This window comes from Thamnophis sirtalis, unplaced genomic scaffold, assembly GCF_051295495.1.
Source record: "Thamnophis sirtalis isolate CommonGarterSnake01/CBP01778 unplaced genomic scaffold, rThaSir2_p1.2 scaffold_10, whole genome shotgun sequence".
NCBI classification, from domain to species: domain Eukaryota; kingdom Metazoa; phylum Chordata; class Lepidosauria; order Squamata; family Natricidae; genus Thamnophis; species Thamnophis sirtalis.
Genome location: NW_028261390.1, coordinates 18,760,184 through 18,772,352, shown reverse-complemented (window position 1 = coordinate 18,772,352; position 12,169 = coordinate 18,760,184). Strand labels below are relative to the sequence as shown.

The following is a 12,169-nucleotide window of genomic DNA, read 5'->3' as shown; positions in this document are numbered from 1 at the left end:
TTATCCAACCAACCAAAGTCACCCGCTTGTCCCCTCCGCCCCCTGTCCCCCTCCCCACGGGCTTCTCCTCTTTCCGATTCAAACCCCTTGCTCTGCTGGCCACCGCCCGCCCTAAAAGAGCGGCGACCAATGAGAAGAGAGTTCGGCTGCCAAATCGGGGAAGGGGTTGGCCAGCAGGACCCGGACGAATAGGGCGGGGCGGGGCCGTGGCGGAGGGAGAGTGAGCGGGTTAGGGTCTATAAATGTCTAAGCAGGCATTTAAAAAAGGAGAGGAGGCTCATTGGTATCTAGAAGTTTGTGTCTATAATTTCTCTCTCTCTTTTTCCTTTCTTTCTTTTCTTCTTTCTTTCAGTAAGTGTTTTCTGATGACACGGGAGTCTCTGCTCTAACAAAGTTTCCCTCCTTTACTTTTTCCGCAGGTAAGAGCTTGTGCTGGAGATTGTGTTAATAAACAAAAGCTAACTCGAATAACCATTTTTTCCATTTCCTTTTATATATATATATTGCATTTAAGCAAGACGTTTTTTTAGAATGTTGTTTGTTCTAATGTAATTTTAGAATGGGTTTGTGGATTGATTTAAAAACAGCAATGTCCTGGAAGTGAGATTCATGGGGTGTAACAATTCATTTACCCAGGAGTAGCCCTTATAAAAACTGGTGGCGTTTACTCCTGGTAGATGTCTGTGGCTGAGCAGGTGTCAGCCAGTAGATGACCCCTAGTTGACTTTAGATAAATTGATATTTCCTCTGGTTGGTTGGTTGGTTGGTTGGTTCGGTTTTTCCCTTGGGGAGGGGAACAGAGAGACAGCCAGGTAATTTCACAGCTTTTTGGCTAAATTGGGGAGTTGGAAAAAAAACATTTTAGAATTGGGCATGTCTGTATCCTTGCCAAGAACATTGCAGGGTTGGTTTAGGCCTCTGGGCCTTATTTTTCTGTTGCCCCTTTCATTGTGTTCACCTGCCTTATCTTCTAACAATCTCTCAAGTCAATTCGGTTTGCTTCCTCACACAGTAGTCAGAATTGTAAGGTGCACCATGGGACTTGCTGATGGTGAATGCACCTCTTCAAAATGGTTGCAACCAACAACTTAAATAATAAAAATTCTGAACTGATACAGCAGAGATTTCAGCAGGCATCCTTCTCCGGTAAGTAAGATAGTTTGACTGGGGTGGGGGCTAGGTCTGAACAGGAAACAATCCAGATTTCAGTAAATTAGAAGTGCCCCATCTGATACCATGAAGCCATGTTTAGCCTCTGAAAACTGTCAAATTTCATTGACAGATAGTGCCTTTTAATAAAATACAGTGTTAAATTTTCATCTGGGCTCATGCACTACTTTTGGAAGTCATATCTCTTGGTGTCATGCAAGCACCAAGTATGCCCTTCGCCCAGGATTGCTGCATACAGTGTATTGTGTGAAAACATGAGGTGTATCCTAATACTATATTTAGGAAAGAGAGTTTTGAATATTTTCTCTAGTGCAGTATTTGTAGATACCTATCTTTTGTAGACAGAAAAACAAAAGCACACAGTGAAGCTTGACTTAAAATAGCCTAATACTGAAAATTGTGCTTGATTCATGAATTAAGGGGTTGAGGTGTAACTTTTATGCTTTCTACTGAATTTAAAAGTCTCAGCACACTTTGTCAATATGATAAATAGTTTGCGTCATAAAAAAATGATGGAGAATAAACAGCCCAAACTAGCATTAGGCTACAAATATAAATCTTTTTCAGGTTCTGCTGAAAGAAGAAATAGCTCATTCAATGTTAAGTCTTAGCATTTCAGAAGCATATTGATGTACTCCAGAACTTTTAGTCTTAATTAGAAACACTGCAATTATAGATGTGATGCTTCACTGGCATGCAAGCCAGCTGGAGGATCAGAACCTAGGTATTTAAATATAATTCCTTTATAAATAATGACAACATATTTGTTTTAAATGGGAATATCATCTTTTTTTTAAAAAAATGGCAGCAATAAAGATAATTTGTATAATATCTAGTTAATGAAGTGTAAGTAAATTGAATGCATTACTATTTTCTGCAAAACTGAAGCTTGAAGGATATGTAGCAAGACCTAAAGATGTTTGCTTAGAATTAACCATTAAGACATGAGCTCACTGATGTTTCTCTAAAGTGTGAACAAAGTGTGAAAACTGCTTCATTTCTCTTATCAATTTCAATTGAGGGATGCATCTATGTCCAGGACTCTCTTAATTTAGCAAAGTAAACAAGTTGATTCTTTTTTGGCATGCAGCATGGAACAACTTGGCTCTGGTCTTGACAGCCTGCCAAAATTGTAATCTTTAGAAAAACATAGTTGGATCTCCTATTTTTTTTTTATGAGTCTATTGTGCTGTGTGTGTGTTTTTCTGCATTTTCTGTTCCATCTGGCAAGCTGTCTGTCCTATCTAGTGGCATTCTGGCTTTAGTCTGATGACCCACAGCTGTTTGTGATGGTACATTTGTGCGTATGATACTTGCGATGAACTTAAATATAATAGCTGGTTGCTAGAAGTGGTGCGTGGCTAGTTTCTTGATAGGGAGAATCTCTTCTAATTTTCACTTTTTTCTTTGCAGACTTTGACTATTGGGATTTTGTAGCGCCTGAACCCAACTTTAATGAGATGGTGTTTGAGGAACGAACGTGTCAGAATCTAATTAGAATGCTGGAGAACTGCCTCTCTAAATCAAAACAGACTAGACTGCATTGCTCTAGGGTCTTAGTCCCTGAGAAATTAACACGGAGGATAGCTCAAGATGTCTTGCGTCTCTCTTCTACGGAGCCTTGTGGTTTGCGGGGCTGCATTATTCATGTCAACTTGGAAACTGGAAATGTATGTAAAAAGCTGGATAAGATTGTTTGTGAGCCCAGCGTCATTCCTACTTTTGAGCTGACACTGGTGTTCAAGCAAGACAATTGTTCATGGCCTAGCTTCAGGAGTTTATTCCCCAGAGTTTGTTTCACTTCTAGCTATAAACAGACTCTGATCTTGAGCCCTGGGTTTCGTCTAATTAAGAAAAAATTATACTCCTTGATTGGGACTGTGGTTGAAGAATGCTGAAAAGTGTACTAGAAAGTGTACTGGAAAAGAGAGCTGAGCTTACAGCCCTTAGAAGTAGAAGGGATATTTGCACAATAAACCATTGATGGTTTCAGAACTATCTGGTGCTATGTAAAATAAGGAGTGCAGCTCCTTGATACTTGAAACATTCCTTGGTTAGCAAAGATATGGCGAGCCCAATAGCCACACTGATTGCTATTTATTGCTAGCAGTTGAACTACATGGTTTGGCATTCTTTGGTATTTGTTTTTAACATGAGTTTCCTGGATTCACACTGTTTTTTAATCCAGATTGGGGAAAATTTCTCATAAGCTTTCAAGAAACAAACTAGTCTCTAGAACTAAATATATCAAAGAGGTGGGAATGATGCTTCCAAAATACTGTTCATTGCTGCATTGGTAGCATCAAACAAAAGAGACAGGACATAAGATGATTATGAGAGATTTTGAAGATGTTGTTGCTTTTTCTTCAAGGCCATCCTCTTAACTAACAACATTTGTCATAATTCGTCTATAACATTCAAAAGCCTTACATGGCTTCCTGCAACCTGGTATCTTCTTGATGTATTGCCTCTACAACTATTGGCACGCCCATCCAGCATGACCAAAGGCTGGAAATTTTAAGTCCCAACATTTGTAAGGAGTGCCATCTTGAAGAAAGTTATCTGCCATGATTGACTTGCCTTCTGTGCTAAAAGATTTGCAGGGAGCTAGCTTACCCAAATAACCATTGCATTAGAGTTCTACACTCAGTTTTATAAGTACAATAGTGCTGAAGTCTACAAAACATTTTACGTACATTTGGCCTTGAACGGTTTGTGTTGCTTTGTAGTCAATTTATTAAAATGCATATTGTTGTCATGCTTTATTTTTGTTAGAATGCCCAATTTGGAAGGTAAAAGCAGTCTATGGGGTTTTTTGCCAATTGTAAGTGAAGAGCAATAATCTAAAATCTACATGTCCAGTTGATAGTCATAGAATGTCAGAAGCCATTGCTTCACTGTAAACTTTGACTCTCTTATTGAACTGATTCCCGCAAAGAATCAATGAAATGCCACTCCTTTCCTTCAGTGATTTTTGGTTCAATTATGGAAAAGATAAAGATAAGATAAGAAAGGTTTGGGTCTCCAGCTTTCTTCTAGACACACATATACACTGCAGATATTCATAATCCAAGAAGCACACTCTATAATTCTTAGCATATGCATACACAAATATAGATGAATTCTCACTTCAGCAGGATTGGGAGCAAGTCCCAGATCTTGTCTCTTTTTGATACGACATTGCAAAGCTGGGAATCCTAATTCTTCTCAAACTGGTGCCATTTAGATAGACAGGAGACCAGAATTTCAAGCTTTTTTGGCCTAATGACTATGTATTATGAGAACTACAGCTTCATTATTTCTGGAGAGCACTATCTTGGAGAAAGGTTGCTCTAGATCCACAGCTAACATTTCTTCGTGGCAATAAATAAAGAAATGTAATACCTACTATTGACCTTTTAGGAAAATCTGTAAACATTGGGAAAGATGAGATCCTTGCTTCCTAGGAATTAGGATAATATATTTTATAGCATTAAGCTTTCATGGGTTGCAACAAATAAATAACATTACATGTCCCTTCTAAAAGAAACAAAAAGTGTCTTTTTTCCCCAGAATATCTCAATGTCTCAGTGGGGACCAGACTCTAAATTGTACAAGCAGAAGGAAATGAGGGAAGGAAGATGAAAACGCCACTGGATTTTTGTTTTGTTTTTGTGTAGTAGATCTTGCGTCTTGCCTTGTATGCAGGGAAGTGGAAAAGATAGATGAATCCAACTATTCTTGTGAAACACTCTTTTCTTTAAATCAGTTTTAATAAACACTTTAAATTACGATAAACTGATATGTAAAGTATGTAAGGGTTATTTTTGCTTTGTTGAATTTAATATGTGAATGATAAAAACATATGTAGTCTAATGCAGGTGTTTTGGGGAAATCTCTTAAAATGCAGAAGACTATGAATTATATATAGCTGACTTTAAACTTGAAAGTTGTGCACTTCTGTTTGCCAGTCAACTGAGACTATGTTGTCCTGGCCTTAGATCTTTATAAACTAGTGTTACATATTCTGTGTCATAGCCCATCTACAGCATGGGTTCTTGCATCTGGATTCATCAAGCTTAGGATACTTTCCTTAGCAAACTCAGGAGACAAACAGAGGAAGGAATAATTAAAATGACAGCTGTGGCAGCAAAAAAAAATTGCTTTTGTTAACATTAGAAGCCCAGCGTTTTAAATTTTCTAATGTTGTTATCATCGCTTTGTGAGTTTGTACATATGTTCTGAATTGCACTGATGCAGCAGGCTCCCTTATCGTTGTGGAGTTAGGAATTTTTTTTTCCTTACTTCTGTCATAGCAGTGTTCTTAAATGTGATACTTATGTAAGTCCATCTCTAAATAAAAATATATATTTTAATTCCCAGTGCTCGGGTTATCATTGAAAGCATAAAGATATTTTATCTGGTATTTGTCATAAAACCAGCACATAAAGCCAGCACTACTTTTCTTTGGAATGTTATAGATTTCATATGAGATGATTTTCAGATAAATAAAAAGTGAGTCACTCATCCATTAGTATCTAATCCTGTTAGTAATACGATGTTCAACTATGGTGGCCACAAATATCCTAATGAAAAAGTATAGAAAAATTCTTTGAAGGACAGAAATATAGAATGACTTTAAAATACAATGTTACTTCAAACATGCAGATATTATCATAAATTGGGTTGAGTCCACATGTCAACCTGTGAATTATGATTTGAAAAAACAACAACACTTGAATTAAAAATTACTATCATCCCTTGAAATTTCTCTGGATTAGCAACATTTGAAAGTAAAGTTGGGGATAAATTCTAAAACCCCCACAAAAATTCAATTTAAGTATTAGTGATTTGGGGCATCACTATGACAGGAACACAATTCCCAGGATATGTTTAAGCCTAGGAAATGTTTACCTGTGACTTACTTAGACTACCTTTTTTTTTTCCTAAAATAAGCATTGGAATTCCTAGTATATTTCCTATTCACTATTTTATCTGGGGAGCAATAGGAACCTTCCCTTGTTGTGTTTAGGTCTCAAAAGAAGAGCAGGGTTTTCTGCAGAATTTGTTTTTCTAAAAATCTTCACACACAGATGAACTTAACCTTCAATGCTTTGATGATTTTATATTTTATTGAAAACAGGCTTCCCAGGAGAAGGACATAATGAAAGATGAAAGACAGTAGAGTTGGGAGAAAATGCTGAATTAAGTTTACTGTGGGTTTTGTGACATCTTAACTATGTCAGGTCTCATTCCAAGCCATAATATGTTTTATTTATAAGAGCCAATCTGGGTTGGTCACCGGGACCAAAGGTTTATTCTGATAAACCAGGAAACCCCCGGTCCCGGTGACCGACCCAGAGTGGATCTTGTAACATTATCCAGAGACACATATATTTGCTTTCATATTTGGTTTGGTTTCAGCTTAGAATATTGTGAGAATCTACAATGAGAGCTACAATGGTTTATGATTGAGGACAATATATACCGTATTTTTCGGAGTATAAGATGCACCTTTTCCCCCCTAAAAGAGTATGGAAATGTTGGTGCGTCTTATACACCGAATACAGCCATTTTTGGCCTCCCGAAGCCCCGGCCCACATCCCATTTTTGTTAAAAATATGCAAAAAATGGACCATTTTTCACCAAAACGGGGGTGTTTTTGCCTTCCCCCACCCCCCAGAAGCACTCTGCAGGCTTTAGCAGGGCTGGGGGAAGGGAAAAACACCCCCGTTTTGATGAAAAACGGGGGCATTTTTGCCTTACCCCAGCCCTGCTGAAGCCTGCAGAGTGCTCCTGGGGGCCAGGGAAGACAAAAATGTTTTTCTTACTTACCTCTTCCAAATCTTGGTGCATCTTATACACCGGTGCGTCTTATAGTCTGAAAAATACTGTAATCAGCCAATATCACTTGTGTATTTGTGTATGGGCAGGTAAGGGTGAATACTTGGTTTTTTGTACTTATGCTACTTTCTCACTCCCAATTTTTGATGGCAATAACATTTTCCCCATCATACATCTATTTAGAAGGATCAGCACATGCTGTTGTTTTTTTTCCACTGAAACAGGGCCTTTGTTTTGTATTCAGTGCAAATGTTTCCCTTCAACTGCATGTAGTAAAGTTAACAGAACTACATTCATATATCGTCGTACATCATTTTTCAACTGCAGGGATAAAGGACCTGTACAAATGGAAACTGGAAAAAAAAGTTGCATTTTAGAGCGTCCCATTCTGTTTTCAATTTCTCTTTCTACACGCACACACACACTCATTTTGTCCATCTTTGTCCAAAACAACATTCAACCATGTTGACACCATCTTCTTGGAATTCTTTGAATAGGTGATTCCATTTTGGCTGCAGAACTGACAGCACTCATTCCTCGAGCACTAGAATGAAGTGCAGGAATTTGTTGGAGGGAAAACTACATGTTAAGTTTGGGGGATCTATTTATAATTCCTCAGCACTCCTTTTGAATGCCCTGAACTTCCAAAATGATGTTTAATAAATCTTGGTTTGGCATTAATGTCTTTGCTTCCCAAAAATTAATTGGCGTGAGAAGGCAGTAAAAAAAACCAGCACTACATAAAGGAAGTTCGGGCATTTTTCCTCCCTTTTTTTCCCTTTGTGTACTTTGGGATTAAGCCAAATCCTTCTAGAAAGCTGGCAAAAAAAATCCACTCTGTATCTCTCTGGAGTCCAAAGGGGAACGTAGTAAACATTTCCATCTATCATTCAGTGCTGCAGAGTGCTGAGAGGGTGAGATTCAACAACTGGTGTATGATTAATTGTTACAATAGCTCCTCTCTTTTTATTGAAAATATATCCAGAACCAGGTAGAATTCTTATTAGCTGTGCAACCCGGAAGGACTGAAGCAGAGTTCTGGATTGTGCTCTGTATCAGTGTGTTTGTGTGTCTGGATGTGTGCATATTAAGGTAAAGGTTCCCCTTGCACATATGTGCTAGTCATTTCCGACTCTAGGGGACGGTGCTCATCCGTTTCAAAGCTGAAGAGCTAGCGCTTTCTGAAGACTTCTCCGTGGTCATGTGGCCGGCACGACTAAACGCCAAAGGCGCACGGAACGCTGTTACCTTCCCACCAAAGGTGGTTCTTATTTTTCTACTTGCATTTGTACATACTTTTGGACTGCTAGGTTGGCAGAAAGTGGGACAAGTAACGGGAGCTCACTCCGTTACCCAGCACTAGGGATTCGAACCACCAAACGGCCAACCTTTCTAATTGACAAGCTTCGTCACTGAGCCACTGCCTATTACAGAGATACATATCTTCTTGTCCATGCTGAACTTTTACTGCCTGTGTTATTTTGTCAATTATGTTGCATTCTTTCATATTTCATCATTAGCTGCCATGTTGCCTCCTATTAAAAGAATAAAAAATACAGAGCAATAAATAAAGGAATGTCGGAAAACTTTTTTTTGGTCAATAAATGCAGAAAGAAAGAGAAGGATAGGCAAAGGGTTTTTTCCCAATTAAGACTATTGACCTGGGATGATGATGATGATGATGATGATGACGACAATAACAACAACAACAACAACAACATGTGCATTCCTCCTTTGGATACTACCAGATTTAAGATCCAGACTGCCTCATCCAAATGAATATTGCTGCTAATTGCTCTGCCATTGGTTCTAATGAGGCTGAATGCTCTCCAAGCCTCTAGGGATGTGGTTGTGCTTGAGAACAAAACTCTTGTGTCTACTGGGTGGCCTTTTTCTGGCTGATTATTAAAAGAACTTTCCAAGTAATTCATGTACTGCAGACTCTTTGTGAATGCTGGCTTTGTGAGCATAATTGGCAACTTTAGAAGACCCACGATATGGGCCGTGGTTGTTTTTCATTAGTTTTCCAATTTATTGTTTGTTTGTTTACTTACTTACTTGCAGGATTTCTGTGCCAATTTTGCTCTTTTGCTGAAGTCAGCAAGTAACAAAACAAATCTGACCAGCCTATTATTTAGCCAGGTCAGAATCCACTCCAAATTAAGTACTTTTCCAACTCGCTGGACCAATGAAAGATTCCAGCCTGCAAGTGATCCTCCCATAGAAAGCAATGAGATGTTTACAGATATTGCAATTTCATCCTACCCGGATGGCATTATAGGTTTTATGACTGCAAAACTTGGTATGGAACAGAGGTGGTATTCAGCAGGTTCTGACCAGTTCTGGAGAACCGGTAGCGGAAATTTTGAGTAGTTCAGAGAACCGGTAAATACCACCTCTGACTGGCCCTGCCCCCATCTATTCTCTGTCTCCCGAGTCCCAGTTGATCAGGAGGAAATGGGGATTTTGCAGTAACCTTCCCCTGGAGTGGGGAGGGAATGCAGATTTTACAGTATCCTTCTCCTGTTACACCCACCAAGCCATGCCCACCAAACCAGGCCTACAGAACCAGTAGTAAAAACAATTTAATCCCACCACTGGTACAGAATGAGAAGGCACAAAGGAAAGAAGCAAGTTTCTTTTGAGTCACCAGCTTCATCTTCCAAGCTCTATTCCAGTATTTCAACATTAGGCATTTTAAGATGCATGAACTTCAGTTCCCAGAATTCCCCTGCCAATATGCTTTATTCCCCAGCGCTTTTCTGAGCACAGGGAGACGGACGGCGCAAATTACTGTCTGTCTCCCCGTGCTCAGAAAAGCGATTCCGTTTAAATCCTTTGCTGGTAGGCAGGTTCTAGGACACCTGCCCAACAGTAAGGGAACTCCCCGGACAACGCTTTTCTGAGCACGGGGAGACGGACGGGGCAGGCGTTCAGGAACTTACTTCCGGGTCCACCGGTGGAAAGAGCCGAGGTGGCACAGTGGTTAAATGCAGCACTGCAGGCTACTTCAGCTGACTGCAGTTCTGCAGTTCGGCGGTTCAAATCTCACCGGCTCAAAGGTTGACTCAGCCTTCCATCCTTCCGAGGTGGGTAAAATGAGGACCCGGATTGTTGGGGGCAATATGCTGACTCTGTAAACCGCTTAGAAAGGGCTGAAAGCCCTATGAAGCGGTATATAAGTCTAACTGCTATTACTATTGCTATAATCTCCTCTCACCGGATCGGTAAATGTCACCATCCGGTCCTCCCGATCCAGTGTGAACCGGCAGAAACCCACCACTGCTCCCCACATAAAAGGATTGCAACAACCCAAGTCTTGCACCACACGCCTGTTTTCAGCACATGAAAGGGTCTCTGCAATTCTGCTGACTTCATTAACTTCCTCATTTAGCTACAAAGATTGTTTTATAGTATTTCCTTTGCAGCTGTGGGTTAGTTGGTTTCCCATCAGAAAACACTCTTGCTTTTTCCTGTCTCCTGGTGTGTGGGATTCCCTCTTCCCTCCAGAAGTTGAGGTGTCAAGAATGATTTGGCACATTGTTTTCAGTCAGTCCAAAAGGTGATGACACACTGGCTGGGTTTTCTTCCCTTCCTTAAAAAAATTAATACAGCAGTACTTCAATACTCATTGTTAATTGGTTCCAGGAGGTGCAATGAGTACCAAAAACAATGAGTACTAAACAATTTTTTTCCCATAAGGAATAATGTAGTGAGTCACATAGGGGCGCGGTGGCTCAGTGGCTAAGATGCTGAGCTTGTTGATCAGAAAGGTTGGCAGTTTGAATCCCTAGCACTGCATAATTGAGTGAGCTCTGGTTACTTGTCCCAGCTTCTGCCAACCTAGCAGTTCTAAAGCATGTAAAAATGCAAGTAGAAAAATAAGAACTGCCTTTGGTGGGAGATAACAGCGTTCTGTGCTCCTTCAGTGTTTAGTCATGCCAGCCACATGACCACGGAGACGTGTTCAGACAGTGGTGGCTCTTCGGCTTTGAAACGGAGATGAGCACTGCCCCCTAGAGTCGGGAACAAGCACATATTGTGAGGGGAACCTTTACCCTTTACCCTTTATCTAGTGGGTCACAAGGCAGATGACACCAACAAATTGTAGCTTGTGCATCAAGTACCAAACAAACAATAAGTACTGGGACAAAATTATCACATCAAAATGCATTGAGTACCAAATGCAATGAGTTTCAAAGTGTTGAGTACCAAGGTACCACTGTATACAGGTAGTCCTCAACTTACAATAATTTAGTGACCGTTTGAAGTTACAACAGCACTAAAAAAGGGACTTAGACCATTTTTCACACAACCATTGCTACATCCCTATGTTCATGTGCCAATAAGCTTGGCAGCTGGCATGAATTTAGGATGGTTGCATTGTGTTAAGGTCATTTGATTCACTTTTGCAACCTTCTGACAAGCAAAATCAATGAGGAAGCCAGATTCAATGAACAATTGTGTTACTAAATGATCAGTTTACAACAATTAATTCAACTGTGGCAAGAGAAGTAATGGGACAAAACTTGCTTAACAACTGTCTTGCTTAGCAAAGAAAAGTTATAGTTATAAGTTGAGGATTACCTGTAGTGAGCCATGACAAAGAATGAGGGTATTTAACAGGCTTTGTTAAATTTTGCACACCGCTATTGGCACCTGAAAAGGGTTATTGGTCAACTCATGATCTTTGGCAGCCAACCATGAGGGCATTTGCATGGTAACATGATTATAAAGGGGGGAAATGTGACTGTGCAGAAGTGCCTTGAGCACACTCTGGTGGCTCAGAAAAAAAGGTATAAAATGGGGGGGTGTGTGTTCCATTCTCTGTTGCTGTAACAAAAAATAATTTCATGATGTTGCCTTGCTAGAATAGCCTCAAGAGGCAGAAGGAACAGGAGTAGGAAATGCCAGGAGAAGGTCCTCTTCATGCTGCCCAAATACACAAAGCAGATTTTAAAACAAAATAGTAGAAAAATGTCAGAGTGTGCACAGTGTGACTACTATTTTGAGACAACTTAGGAGCAAAATACAGTACACAGAGGTTTTGTATTTCAAACAGTGGTTTATATACAAGACATATATACATAAATACCAGTGGTGGGTTTCAATTTATTTTACTACCGGTTCGCTCGTGTGTGCACTTGTGCAACGCTTCTGTGCATGCATAGAAGCA

The 12,169-nt window shown here is 39.8% G+C and overlaps 1 protein-coding gene across 1 annotated transcript; it reads left to right on the top strand.

Annotated features, from left to right (window-relative positions):
- The first annotated feature begins 231 nt into the window (after window positions 1–231).
- Window positions 232–5,525, top strand: DDIT4L (DNA damage inducible transcript 4 like). Its single transcript, XM_014056867.2, has 3 exons — window positions 232–419; window positions 1,013–1,146; window positions 2,584–5,525. The coding sequence occupies exons 2-3, from the start codon at window positions 1,056–1,058 to the stop codon at window positions 3,066–3,068; spliced, it is 576 nt and encodes a 191-aa protein (XP_013912342.2). The 5' UTR covers window positions 232–419; window positions 1,013–1,055; the 3' UTR covers window positions 3,069–5,525.
- Window positions 5,526–12,169: the final 6,644 nt, after the last annotated feature.